This window comes from Patagioenas fasciata, chromosome 13, assembly GCF_037038585.1.
Source record: "Patagioenas fasciata isolate bPatFas1 chromosome 13, bPatFas1.hap1, whole genome shotgun sequence".
NCBI lineage: Eukaryota > Metazoa > Chordata > Aves > Columbiformes > Columbidae > Patagioenas > Patagioenas fasciata.
In genome coordinates, this window is record NC_092532.1 from 9,797,449 (window position 1) to 9,810,733 (window position 13,285).

The following is a 13,285-nucleotide window of genomic DNA, read 5'->3' on the forward strand; positions in this document are numbered from 1 at the left end:
TGCCCAGCCTGGCTGTGTTATCCCCCATGAGCGTAATCCAAACCAACGGTTTTAACAAACACAAAATTCCAGGGATTCACAAGAGTTGACGAGGGACAGAAAAGCAGGAAATAGTTTAGTGCTAACAGACTTGCTATCTCTGCAAGGCGCTGGGAGGAGTGAAGGGAGATGGAAGTGTAACCCCTGGCCACAGGACTCCTTTCCGAAGCTGGCTGGGGCAAGGCAGGGTCCCAGGGCGCCGTGCCCTGGAGAAACACGGATCCACACGTTGCAGGTACCAGAGCACTCTTCAGAGGGGAACTGAGACTCCCTGTGCTGGGGCACCAGGGCTCTCTACAATGAGGGCACCCAGCCTCTGTGCAGCGGGGTACAGAGCACTGTGCATCTCAAAGGAGGGGACATCGAGATACGGGAGCTCCCTGCTTCGAGGTGCTGGTGAGATCGGGGCTTTCTGCACCAGGGTGCCAGAGCGCTACCTATTGGGGGACTGGGATTCTGTGCCCTGGTGGGATCATGGCTCTGTGCATCAGGGTACCAGAGCTCCATGCAACAAGTGGACTGGGGCTCTGTGCATGAAGGTGCTAGAGCTCTGTCCACTGGGGTGCCATAGCTCCATGCTCCAGGGTGGTGGGGCACTGTGCTGCAGGGGGACTGGAGCTCTGTCCTCCAGGGTACCACACTTCCATGCACCAGTAGGACAGGGCTCTGTGCACTGGGGTTATCAGAACCCCATGTGCCAGAGCTCCATGCGCTTGGGGGATTGAGCTTCTGTGCCCCAGGGTGCCAGACCTCCATGCACCAGGAGACTGGGGTTCAGTGCACTGGGCAGTCAGGGCTCTGTGCACGGGGGTGCCAGAGCTCCATGCACACGGGGGACCTATGCTGTGTAAACAGAGGTGCCAGAGCTCCATGCACCAGAGGGGGTCAGACCTCTGTGCAGGGGGTTATTAGAGTTCCATGTGCCAGAGCTCCATGCACTGGGGGATCGGATTTCTATGCCCTGGGATGCCAGACCTCCATGCACCAGGAGACTGGGGTTCAGTGCAGTGGGGGGGGCCAGGGCTCTGTGCACCGGAATACCAAAACTCCACGGACACAGGGTGCACGGGGGTGCCAGAACTTCATGCACTGGGGGCCTGGGGCTTTGAGCTCCGGGGACTGGGGCTCCGTGCACTGGAGTACCACAGCTCCATGCACTGGGGGAACTGGGGCTCTGTGCACCGGTGGGACCAGAGCTCTGTCCCCCGGGGTACCGGAGTTCCATGCAGCGGGGTAACCAAGCCCCGTACCCCGAGGAGCCGGCGCTCGGTGCGGGCTGTACCCGGAGGCGGGGCGGTGCGGAGCCGCCCCTCCGGAGCCCCGCCCGGCGCTGCGCGGTGCGCAGCTGCGCAGTGGGGCCGCCATGAGCGAGGAGACATTGCGGCGGGTGCGCGACTGCGTTCGGCCCTTCCCCGACTTCCCGGTGCCCGGTGTGCTGTTCCGGTGCGGCGGGGATGGGGATGGGACTGGACCGGACCGGGCTGGGCTGGGCTGGGGCTCGCTGCCAGCTCCTCTGCATCCCCCTCCCGGCATCCCCCTCCCGGCATCCCCCCCCCCCCCGGCATCCCCCTCCCCGGCATCCTCCCCCCACGCGGCATCCCCCCCGCCACGGCATCCCCCCCCGACATCCCCCCCGCATCCGATCGTTCCGCTCGCCCGCTCCTGGCAGCACAAGACAGGACCCGCTCCCCCGGGGCTGAGCAACTCGCTGGAAAGCCAGCCCGACCCCCGGAGGTTTGTATTATAACTGCTCTCCCTCTTCGTTGCAGAGATATCAGCCCCTTGCTGAAGGATCCTGCAGCTTTCAGGACTTTGATTGATCTTCTGGAAGATCATTTGAGGGCATCTTTCCCCAAAATCGACTTTATTGCAGGTGGGTGTTGGTTAAAACATCTCTGAGGCCAGTGTAGAGTATGGTGTCCTCAGGCTGCCTGGGCGGAAGGTGTGGGGAGGCTCCTCTGCTAATGGGGCAGCAAATACTGTAGCCTTTGGTCATTATAACCACCCAAATGTTGGCCTGTGTCGTATGGTAATACCGGCCAGGTTATACCCATAACTTACTTCTGTAGTTTCCTGAAATACTGGTTTTGGATGTGGCAGATGCTATCTAATGATACTTCAGTGCCAGTTTCCTAATTCATTACTTTCATCATTTAAAAAAAGAGTCAGGAAGTACTGCAAGTCTGATGTAAAACTCTTACAGGCATGCCCGTAAGGTCTCGCATGGTCCCCACAGCAGGCAGACCCTGTTCCAGCATGTTTTCCTTCTTAGGGGACCTTCTCAAGCCAACAGAAACAGCCTTTGTGGTGATAAGGAGTTAGAGCTCACCTGCGAAAGCGGCTGAGCATGGCAGTGCTCGCTCAGGGCTGGGCGACAGCCCAGAGTTTGAGGCGTCTGGACCAAACCTAAGCCAAGTGCCTCATGATAACTGAAGCCTGAACACCAGTGGTGCAAAGTCCCTGGCTGTGTGGCCAAACTGATACCGGGTCTTTGCTGAGCTTATCTCTAAGAAGGAGAATAAAACGGGCTGATGGGGGGATCGATGTGGTGCCCTGAAGCCTGTCAAGCAGCGTATTTTGGTGAACACAGGCAGTGCAGGAGTGTGGTGTGTGTGTTTTTAACCCACAAAAATAGCTATATGAGCAAATTGTTTCTAGAGACCTCCCTGAATGTGGGAGGGTAAAGCTGGGGTGTCATACAAAGACACCTCTGGTCTGTTCTGAGTGTTTGTGCTGCTCTGCTCCCCCCAGGCCTGGACTCACGTGGCTTCCTCATCGGCCCCCCGCTGGCTCAGAGGCTGGACATCGGCTTCGTGCCCATACGGAAGAAGGGGAAGCTTCCCGGCCCCACTGAGTCAGTCTCCTACACCCTTGAGTATGGCAAGGTAATGTCCAGGGGAGACAAGAGGGTCTCCAGGCTGGTTGGGGCCGGGGTGGGGGGGGGGCCGCCGGTTCAGCAAGGAGGCGGGGTGATAAACCCAGCGGAGGGTTCCCCAAGTTGGGTTTTGCAGCTGATGCTGATGGTTCAGGAGCAGCGCTGAGTGTCCCTGTGCCCTGGTGCGGCAGCTCCCTCCCGAGCCACGGACGTGCGCTCTGTGTCGGTGAGCCGCGCTGATTTGGGGGGCGGGGGGGGCAGTGATAAGACTTGGTGCTAAATTGCTTTCTTTGGCTTGAGTTCAGGGGCATGAACGTGGAGCGTGTTTCCCACTATTCCAGTAAGTGCTATAAGTAAAAGCCTTTATTGCATGGCTTCAAAACAGAGTGCTTGCCTCCTAACACTGCAGCCTCTCTGATTAAAGAGCCTAATAACACACAGCATAATAACTAACAGCAGGTAGGGACCAGCAGCAGAAACACCAAATCTAGGTGTTATTTATGAGTATTGTTTGGGCCAACCCCTGCCTGGGACAAGTTCCTCTGACACAGGACATGCCTGTGACGGTTTGGATCTGGCTCAGCGTTCCAGGCCAGGGCATTACAGGAGATTTTCCCCACTGGAGAACTGCTTCGGGATAAGGTTTCAAGATGGGACCATAACTCATTTGATGAATGTTCAGGATCTTGATGTGCCAGAGGGCTGGCCCAGCAATCAGCTAACCTGCTGGATATTTCCATGGCAATTCCCTGTAGCTAGAGCATGTGTTTTTGGGGGGTTTTAGGTGCTGAGTGTTAAGGCTGATCTCACCAAAGACTTGTCTGCATTCCACTATGTGTTAGAAGTTGAAGTGTTTCTCTGTAAGGCAAGACTAAAATGAAGCTGCTCTTTCCACTCTGCAGGCTGAACTTGAAATCCAGAGTGACGCCGTGGAACCGGGACAAAAAGTAGTTATTGTAGACGACTTGCTTGCAACTGGAGGTGAGAGAAGAAGAGGGTGTTGGAGCGTGTGGAACCCACATACTCAGGCATTGGGAGCGGTGGCCGGGGGGGTTGAGACTTCCCCCGGCACTGCTCCTCGAGTGACGGTGTTTCTGCAGGTACCATGTGTGCAGCCTGTGAGCTGGTCAAGAGGCTGAAGGCTGAAGTCCTGGAGTGCCTGGTGATCATAGAGTTAAAATCCCTGAAAGGGGTGGAAAAGCTCAATTCCATCCCCTTCTACTCGCTGCTGCAGTACGACTGAGGAGGAACCAGAAGGGAATTACTCAGTGACTCTTTCTGGGTGTCACAAGGGGGTGGGCGGTGGGGAATCTACAATTTTAATCCTGACCAGATGCCATACAACCATAAGTCTTATTTATTTTCCAAGCCACAGATTAAGGTGTGTTAACATCCTTTTTGGAGTTCATCCTTTTGGGAAGAAGGAACAGCCTGATTGTTTTGGAGGGTCGAGACCAAGATAGCTTCACTGATTCTTTTTTTTTTAGGCGACCCAAGCAGAAATAATGCTGCTGAGGCAGGAGCGGTCTGACAGCTTAGAGGGCCAGAATTCCCCTTTGGTTCAGCTGCCTGGGAACCCATTAAGTTTGCCAAAGAAACACAGAAGATGAGCACAAAGTGATTATTTGTTTAAGGGATAAATCTCTAATTCTTCTGCTGCATTCTCCTTGGGGCATAAGGATGTGGAAAGGATGATGCTGGTTTGAAGCCCATTCTTCTTGTTGTGTTTGGTGTCAGATAAGGCCACGGGAAAGAAAAAAAAAAAGGTGCTGTTCTTGCAGCTGAGCTCTGGTGGTCTCACTGGGGTTAATGTGGTGGATGACGTGGGGTTTGGAGATGCTCCTCTAGCACAGTTCAGTTTGGTCACAGGAGCAGCTAAAACCTAGCGTGCCAAAACTTTCACATGCCTGAAAACGTTAAGGACTGTGTCCCTGTCCTAGCAGGGGCTGAACTCAGTGGTAAAATAAATGTTGACTTAATTTTTGTTTTTTCTAAACGGTCTTAGAGCTGTTCTTGCAGTAGCTGAAGCCGTTCACTACCCTTGTGTCTTCCAAGCCCAGGCTGTGCTGTGACCCCCCCCTTGCCACCCCAGTCGTGTGGAAAGAATCGCTTGCCAGGACTGAGCAGTTCAGGTATCTTTTCTCCATGCCTGACATCCACCTTTAGCTGGTCCTACTGGGTTGCGGTGGAAATGCCCAGTGGAGCACAAACCAAACCCCCGCAGCTCTGCTCGCCTTCCCATCCCACGCGTGGGGATGCTGCGCACCCTGCTCTTACACTTGTAAGCGCTATTACAGCTATTTTTATCACCATTTCCTGAAAAGCCACTGCAGCGGATGCTCAGTTTGCACTGAGAAACTCCATTCCCCTGGGAGAAACCTACCCCGGGTGATCGTTTTCGCAGCCAGCTCCTGCGCGGAGCCAAGGGCGGCAGCGCCGCGCACGCACACTTGGCACCAGGAGACAGTTCCCACTGCGAGGTAGAGAAAGGAAAAATCGGTTCCACCCCAAAGAGCCGTGGAAAGCAGCTGCGTGCTGTGGAAGTGAGCGCAAACCTGGCCAGTGCCAGAGCTGGCGGCATGCGGGGCCAAGGGTGACATCAGGGAGTGTGGGGACGGGGCCTTTGTGCTGGCCGGGGTGCAAGCAGCCCTTGGTGTAATTGCTGGTAGAGACGGGGCTCTGAAAGGCTGGCTTTCAGGCAGGAGGAAGGGTTTTTATGTCCCCAGCAGCAGAACAGGAGCTGGCTGCGAGCTCCCCTGGGGCACATGCGTGTGCCTGCCCGGCTGCCGAAAGCAGCTCCTTTCTCCCAACCCCAGCTCTGCTGTAGTGAGGTGTTCAGCATAGCCCATACCCAGCCTCACACCCCAACCCTGTGCATCCCTGCAGCCTCTGGGCTGGGTTTAAACCTCCTCCTTGCAACCAGGGCTACCTCCTGCCAGCATTACTGGCCAACCAGCCTCCAGGATGCCAAGCAGGGTCCCGGAAGAGAAAGAGGAGGAGGAGGAGGACTTGCCTGCTTCCTCGGGCAGTGCTATGAGGCTCAATGCCGCCAGACCCCTGTATCAGGTGGAGGAGCTTCCCTGGACCAGCACATCCCCCACCCAGATGGATGAAGGACAGCCAGCTTTCCGTGTGCATCCTTGATGTCCCAGGCTAAAACCCATCAAGTTTGGCTCAGAAAGCAGTGTGATGTGTGCCCGATGCCATGCTGGGGCGACACAGCTCCCACCTCACCACCTGCACCCAGTGCTGCCCATCCTCCCAGGCTGTCACCTCCGCAGCCATGAGCTCCCTCTTTGTCCCTCCTCCAGAGCCACTTCAGCCCAACGACACGGCTTTCCCCGGGGAAAAAGCCCCCCCGGTGCCCACCCCCAGCCCCGTGTACAAAAGCCACATTCAGTTCTCTGCAAACCCACGCTCACTTTTTCCAGTAAGTCTTTCTCCAGGAGCTGGACGGGGACCCAGCCCTTCCCCGCGTGTGCCGGCCGGTGCCAATTGCCATGGAGAACCGCGGGGCTAACAGACAGGCAGCTCACTGAGGCAGAGCACTGGGTTAACGCAGCTATATTTAAAACATTTAATACAAATGTGTTTTGACAAGTCCTGTAGTTGTTTCCAGCAAGTGCTGGAGATGCGTTTTTCCCTCCCTTAAAAACAGAACGAGGCACAGAACTCCAAAAACATCAGTTTGTGATTTCTTCTCTCACTCCTTCCTGCCTGTCACCTCTCACCCTGCCCGGTCCTGCCTCCACCCCACCAGGGCCTGGTTAAAGGAAGAAACCTGCATCAAACCTTGGGGAGAAACCTCCAACACCAAACCTGCAGAAGGCAGCGAAGCCAGGAAGAGGTTATTTGCTCCTCTTCATCACTTGCATTGTCACCCCAGGACTGCCTGCCTTCAGCTCAAGGGTTAGGGGAGCTACAGTACTCATGGACCCTGGCAGAGTAATTAGTTAAATTAAGGCATTTTGCTCTTCTTCACACACCCCTGAGGGATGAGCCTCCCATCAGCCCACACCAGATCCCGGAGCGCAGTCGGGTTTTGCTCCATTTAGAGAAGATTGCACGGGGGAAGCCTTGACCCTCAGGGGGCTCAAAGAGCCTCTGCCTCCTTCGCCGCCTTGGTGAGCCGCTCCGTGACCAGCCCCAGTTCCTTCCCTTTGTCCAGTTTAATGTAGGTGTCTGTCCGGAGGACGTGGATCCCCACCCAGTCAGGCAGCAGCTCTGCGAAGAGGCGCAAGTGTTTCTCCATCTCGCCTGTGAAAAGGAGCAGCAGTGGCCGCTGAGTCAGAGCTCTGCTCCCCAGCCCCTTCCTCCAGCCAGGAGACCCCCCCGCCACTGCATTTCCTACCGGGAGGCATCTGCATGTCACAGCTGTCGGCCAGCCGGGCACAAACCACCTCCATGGGCAGTGCCAGCTTCTTCTCGGCCACGAAGACGTTGCGCAGGACGCGGGCCATGGCCGGCAGCCGCCCCAGCATGGCCAGCCGCTCCTCCTGCCCTGCGTCCCGCGTCATCAATGCCTGCAGCTTCTGCGCCTCCTTTGCCCGGATCTTGGGGAGTAGAGAAGACAGGGGTGAGACACCGGCAGGTCCCCCCCACCTCGGCGTTCCAGCCAGGAGTGAATTACTCACCCTCTCGAGCAGCGCCTGGGACACCCCTTTGAGAGCGCTGGAGGTGCTGGCAGGGGATGGTGCTTTGGAAACCGCTGGTTCCCCCGCATCGGCTTCAGCGGTTCTTAGGGCCAGGTTGGCGAGAGCTTTTTCCATCTGCTCATGTGGAAGAGGGAGGAGGAGTTGGGTTACAGCTGGGAGGAAGGAGAAGTTTCCCCTCCGCCGCCCCCGCCACCGTCCTGCAGCCCAGCACTCCCACCCCAGCGCCTCTGACCCATCCCTGCCTGCACTGAGGATGCTTGGGGTGTTTCATCTCCTCTCCCAGCTGCGAAGTCAGGACTGAGAGCTCCTCTAAGCCTGAAACGAGTCCTAGACCCCAACTTGCAGTGCTAACAGCCAGGCTGGTGCTCCCACCTGCCGATACCTCAGTGCTCCCAGTCCCACAGCTTCAAAACGACCCTGCCCAACCCGTATCCAGTAACATTTTCCGGGAAAGAGAACCAGACCCCAGTCCCAACTCACCTTGGGGGGCAGCATCCCCCGCGCTGAGCTCAGCACCTCCTGGGCTGTGCTCAGCCTGTCCTCCCGCGGTGGCTGCGGCAGCTCCACCGGGCTGATGTCCGGCACCTCATCCACATTGAAGCGGGGATGCCAGCGTGTCAGCCTCTCCTCCGGAACCACCATAGGAGGGTTGAGGGCGGCCAGGAATGCCTGGAGAGGGGCGAGAGCTGCGTTGTGGCGTCTGCGGGCCAGGTACGGGGGAGCCAGCCGTTGCCCCACGGTGCCAGCATAGTTTGGCAGGTTGGTCAGAGGAAATTCAGAGCCAGGAGATTCCAGCCCCTATCCTCTCACCCACACCACGTGCCCAGAGCATCCCACAGGAACCAGTGACATCCCTCAGCCAGGACACCAGCCTGCTCCTCTAGATAGCGACCAGAGCAACCCTGGACCCCAAAAGGGAAGGCTCCAGGGGAGTCCTCACCTTGTGGTGCTGCTTGACAATGTTCACCAGGTTGCGGTTGAACTCCTTCCTGCGCTCCAGCAAACGCGACGCTGACAAGTGCGGGCAGCCGTCCACCTTCTCCTCTGCAAGGAGACACGAGTGTCACCCACAGCGTCTCAGCAACACCACAACGGGGCCAAAACCTTGAGAACATCAGGAAGGACAGGATGGGAGCCCCTCTGTGCGGCTGAGTCGCTGCCAGAATCGCTGCCCTGTCATCCTACCACTCGCCCCAAAAGTGTTTTTTCCACTTCCAACGTGTCAGGTGATTAATGGAACAAGCACAGAGCATCCTGGTGGATTCATGGATCCCAGCCTGCATTGAGTGACCCATGGCTCTCGTGGCCTCCTCGAGCCATAGGTACCTTCCCCCAGCACAGGCTCCAGTGTGAGCTGGTACTCAGATTTCTTCACACCACTGCCGAAGGTGGGGATGTTCTTTTCCTGGCGCAGCCGGTACGAGGTGGGATACACTGCCTTGATCTGCCCCACGTGCCGCTCCTCAAACTGCCTGCAAGAGCACCAGGGATGTCAGGAACCCCAAGGGAACACCAGCGCATCAGCTCCCTCTCCAGCCAGGACCCCGAAATGGGCTACTCGCTGCCGCCAACTCACTTGCGCATCATGTCCTGCACACCCTGCTTGACCTTGGCGAAGGTGATGGTCTCAGCACGGTTGAAAAGCATCCCAGCGATGGTGTCCACGCTGCGGAACATCTCCGCCAGCACCTTGAACTTGTAGGGCAGTGTGAGCCCCGGGGGCAGCTCCTGCGCGAGCGTGTGAAACCGCTGGTATGCGGGGGGCTTCTCGCTGCTGGGAAAGGAGGGGATCAGCATCCCCCAGCACACAACAGCCACCAGCTACGGTGAATGCAGTGCTGGGACAGCCCTGAAGGTGCAGCCAGAACCAAAACCAGTCAGGATGGATGTCCCACTGCCGACAGGAGCCCAGGAGCTGGGTGCCCACCCCACTTAGGCGACACCTCCACCTCTTCTTCCTGTCCCCAAACTCTTCTCTGAGCAACCTCTGCCAGTGCCTGGGTCACATCGCCCACCCCGGGGACGTGGATGCCCCAAGGCAGGGGCAGCGTGGACCACACTCAGAGAAGCCCTTTGCATGGAGTGGGGCTGGTCAAACTCCCACAGAGCCCCCAAACCCTTCACAGGGCTGGGAAAAGCCCCGCAAAACCACTGCAGGGCTGCACAGCAGCAAAGGGCTGTGGCAGACACCGGGACACCCCAATTTTCCCTCCGATCAGGGCCTGCACCCCCAAAACCTCTCGTCACCTGGCTTCTGCCGCAGGAGCTGCCGCCCTGGTGTCCCCAGATGCCCCAGTGTCCCCAGATGTAGTTCCGTGTCCTGCTTTCTTCTCACGGATCCGCAGCTCCAGTTGCCGCACTTGCTCCAGATGGTTCCGCAGGTCGGAGCTGGCCCCGGCGGGCACAGGTGGCAGCTGCGTCAGCGCTGTCACCTTCTGCAGGCGGCTGCGCAGCCCAGCGAGGTCCTCCTGAGTGGGGAGGGGACACATGGTCAGAGCAGGGCTGGCACACCCGCCAGAAACACAAAAACATCAGAGCAGAAAGCTGGACTTGTCCCATACCCGCTGCAGGCGCCTTGTTTTCCCTGGGGGCGCTGTGCCAGGCTGTGTCCCCCCATCCTGTCCCTGGCTGGGGGACTGGGTGGTACTGGCAGGGGGGTGTGTTACCAGGTCCAGCGAGGGTGCCATTGGGGGACAAGCAGTGGCTGGAGGCAAAGGGCTGGTGGCCTGTAAGAGAGCAGAGGAGCATCAGAGACTGCCGGGGGTATGCAGGGAACCCCCCTGCCAGGACCCCTACCCCAGTGCCCCCCCAACAGCCTTGAACTGGGTGGGAGGAAGCCATAGGGGGTCTGTCCTAAGGGCAAGCCCTGGTTGGGGGGCCATGTCTGCATCAGGAGAAGAGAACGAGCCCTGGGCGGGGGGTCTGCATTAGACGAGGGAATTAAGCCCTTGGAAGGAGGGGCTGCTCCTGACAGCGCCCCGATTTTACACTCCCACTCCCCTCATCTCAGGGCGCACCCCCGCCCCCGGCAGCTCCTACCGCCAGCGGCGGCCCCGGCTCCGCGTCCCGCTGCAGCTCCAGCCTCTTCCGCGCCGATTTCCCGCTCGGTTCCCCGGGCCGGGTCCCGGCCGGTGACTCCGCTTCCATCTCCCGGCGGCTCCGCTTCCTGCCCGCCAGCCCCCGCACCGCCGGGGAGCCGCTGCGGGCCGGAGTCCGCGGAGAACCGGGCAGCGGCGGCGGGTGAGCGCTGAGCCCCGCCGGGGCACCATCCTGCTCCACCTCCCGGTGCACCGGGGACCCGGCAAGGGCGGCTTTGAGCCGGCGGCCGCCGCTGCGCTTGGCCGGGGCTCCGGTTGCCGCTTTGGTGCTGCCGAAGAAGTCGGTGAGGCGGAGCTGGGCCATGGCGGTGAGGGTCGCTGTCCCGGTCCCGATCGCGCCAACACGTGAACCGCCACCGCCCGTGCCAAAAGCCGCCGCTCTTGGCGGGAACCCGCGTGGCCGCAGGCCCGCCCACCGCGGGGCCGGGAGGGGTCACGTGGGGCGGAATTGGCGCCACGGGGTTCTTAAAGGCGCTGCGCCTCCTATACCGTGCTGCTCCACGTGGGGGCCAGGGAGGGGCTGCCCGGTTGCGGGGGTCAGACCCGTTCTGGGGGACGGTCCTTGGACCATGCCCGGTGCTGCGGCGGCTGGTGACCCCTGTGCCCGTTGCAGGGATGGAGGATGCTTGGCCCTCGGCTGGTGCAGAGCACGGGGGCTGCAAGTTGGGGGACCCCTGAGGAGGGGGAGAGCAGGGCAAGCAGTTCCTGAAATGGTGCTGGCCCCGCTCAGCCCCTGGACTGGTGATCACCCCTCTTATCTGCTCTCCGCAGTGCGTGGGGCTGGGGGCTGCTGCTTTGCGGCTTGCACGGGGCCAAAGCCCTGCCCAGACCTCTGCGGTGGCTGTGGGGTACCTCGAAGGACAGTGCCGCTGCTGCCTCCCCTACATCCCTGGTCTTGGGCAGTGGGTGCTCTGGCTGGGAATAGCCATGGGGCTCCAGAGGCACCTGCAGCACCCCCTGCCCTGGCACCCCCCTGCCCCACAGCATGGCCATGTGCTAATGGCACTGCCCGGACACAGGAGAAGCATCTTTGCCCATAAAACACCTCGCTGGGCACTCAGGCTGTATCCACAGCACATTATGGGGCCAATCTGTTCTCCAGCATCTCTCTTAAAGCCTAAGCAAGGACGACAAAATGGACCAGGGCCGGATTCAGCTGCACAAGGCAGGACTCTGGGGTGCCGTTCCCTGTGCCCATTTACTGCCACAGCCTCCGTTCTCAGTCTGGCTGCGGTGCAGTGGGTGCTCGGGCTGGGAGCGAGACGCCGGCAACGGGCGCCATGCACCACCCTTTCCTGGATCCATCTGGATGGGGGGATGCAGCCCCAGGCTTTTGCAGTGGTAATTTCTGTGCCTGGGTCTCATGCAGAGTGCCGTGGGTCAATGTTGACAAGCTTTTTATTTACACAAGTGAATCCCTCTGGGGCCCAGCAATGAGGATGGATGTGGCCAGGCAGAGTGGTCGTGCTCCTGCTCTGAGGATGTTCAAAGGTGGTTTGGGTGCCCACAGCCCATTCCAGCTCCCTCGAGGGGCTGTGCCCAGCAAAACTCACCTGGATGCGTGTTCAGGGGCCCTCAGGCCCATCCTGCCTGTGATTTGGGGACTATGGCATAGGCAGCTTCTGCAGCACATCTGGGGTCTGGGCCTGAGTGGGGGTAAAAGCCCCAAGGGTGCTGGAGGGACCCAGGGAAGAGAGTGGAGCCCACCAAGCTGGGGAGCGGATTGGCAACGTGCCAGCTGGATGTCAGTTTATTAAGTGCGTTTGGAAAAAAAACATGGGGAAGCCAAAGAATGCGGAAAATTTCATGGGCTGATGGTTCCTGTTAGGGGCTGGTAGTTACCAGCACTGTCTGGGGTGCTGCCCTGCAGTGCTGCCCCCACCGCTGGCACCTGGCTTCTGTGGGTGTGACCCTGCACCTCACCGCAGCACCCGGCTCCTGGGACACGTGGTTGTGCACCCCGGTCCCCCCACCTGGACACCTAATTCTGTGGGTGTGTGGCCGTGCATCTGGCTCCCCAGGGTGTGCAATGCACACCCAGTTCCAGGGATATAGGACTGTGCACCCAGCTCCAGGGACGCATGACCCGGCTCCCAGGGGTGTATTCCTGAGCACCCCGCTCCAGTGCAGCACGGCGTCTGTGCCCAGCGACTCTGCCTGGTGCTGCGTTGCTGCCCCAGCTGTAGGGCTCCGGCATTTCCGAGCCCCGGCCCTGAGCAGAGCACTCAGCCTCAATTACCTCCGGCCTCTTTCGTTTTTTTTTCCTTTTTTTTGTTAAACGGAACAAACAGGAAACACATCAGCTTTATTTATTTATTTAATAAATATATATGTTTTTTTCCCCTGTTGCAACAGCCCAGTGGGAATCGGGGGCGACACTGTAGAGTCCATGCTAGCCCCCTCTCCCCCTCCGGCCGCAGCGCTCTGCTCCGGCGGCCGCCCCCGCTGCCGTCGGGGCTGAGACCGGCCGACTCGTGTCAGCAGTGGCGGGGCTGCAGCGCCGGCGGGCGGCGCTGGGCTGGGCTGGGCGGGCCGGGCCGAGCCGTGCCGGGCCAGCCCGCTGAGGGGGGCGGGCGGTGCCGCTTATAAAGGGCGGCGGGAGCGGGGCGGGGGGGGAA

General features: G+C 59.5%; 2 protein-coding genes across 3 annotated transcripts; one reads left to right on the top strand and one right to left on the bottom strand.

Moving 5' to 3' along the window:
• The first annotated feature begins 1,263 nt into the window (after positions 1 to 1,263).
• Positions 1,264 to 4,910, top strand: APRT (adenine phosphoribosyltransferase). Its single transcript, XM_065848097.2, has 5 exons — positions 1,264 to 1,482; positions 1,809 to 1,912; positions 2,791 to 2,924; positions 3,817 to 3,895; positions 4,015 to 4,910. The coding sequence occupies exons 1-5, from the start codon at positions 1,403 to 1,405 to the stop codon at positions 4,155 to 4,157; spliced, it is 540 nt and encodes a 179-aa protein (XP_065704169.1). The 5' UTR covers positions 1,264 to 1,402; the 3' UTR covers positions 4,158 to 4,910.
• Positions 4,911 to 6,462: 1,552 nt separating this feature from the next.
• On the bottom strand, positions 6,463 to 11,081 carry CDT1 (chromatin licensing and DNA replication factor 1). 2 transcript variants are annotated; one of them, XM_065848643.2, is made up of 10 exons: positions 10,609 to 11,081; positions 10,131 to 10,295; positions 9,817 to 10,037; positions 9,146 to 9,340; positions 8,896 to 9,041; positions 8,510 to 8,613; positions 8,050 to 8,238; positions 7,549 to 7,683; positions 7,266 to 7,467; positions 6,463 to 7,171 (listed from the first exon to the last, which is right to left on the bottom strand). In XM_065848643.2, exons 1-10 carry the CDS (start codon positions 10,969 to 10,971, stop codon positions 7,008 to 7,010), a joined length of 1,884 nt encoding a protein of 627 aa, XP_065704715.1. In that variant the 5' UTR covers positions 10,972 to 11,081; the 3' UTR covers positions 6,463 to 7,007. The 2 variants fall into 2 exon arrangements, with proteins under 2 accessions (XP_065704715.1, XP_065704714.1); XM_065848642.2 differs by having other exon boundaries at positions 9,146 to 9,343.
• Between the last annotated feature and the right edge of the window lie 2,204 nt (positions 11,082 to 13,285).

What these genes read in the sequence shown, in the direction of transcription:
- APRT (XM_065848097.2), top strand. Translation starts at nt 1,403, where the DNA reads ATGAGCGAGGAGACATTGCGGCGGGTGCGCGACTGCGTTCGGCCCTTC. An exon ending in CAAAATCGACTTTATTGCAG is followed by an intron (nt 1,913 to 2,790) that starts GTGGGTGTTGGT and finishes TGCTCCCCCCAG; the next exon opens with GCCTGGACTCACGTGGCTTC. An exon ending in ACACCCTTGAGTATGGCAAG is followed by an intron (nt 2,925 to 3,816) that starts GTAATGTCCAGG and finishes TCCACTCTGCAG; the next exon opens with GCTGAACTTGAAATCCAGAG.
- CDT1 (XM_065848642.2), bottom strand. Translation starts at nt 10,971, where the DNA reads ATGGCCCAGCTCCGCCTCACCGACTTCTTCGGCAGCACCAAAGCGGCA. An exon ending in TTGTCAAGCAGCACCACAAG is followed by an intron (nt 8,239 to 8,509) that starts GTGAGGACTCCC and finishes GCCCCTCTCCAG; the next exon opens with GCATTCCTGGCCGCCCTCAA. An exon ending in GGGGGATGCTGCCCCCCAAG is followed by an intron (nt 7,684 to 8,049) that starts GTGAGTTGGGAC and finishes CCACATGAGCAG; the next exon opens with ATGGAAAAAGCTCTCGCCAA.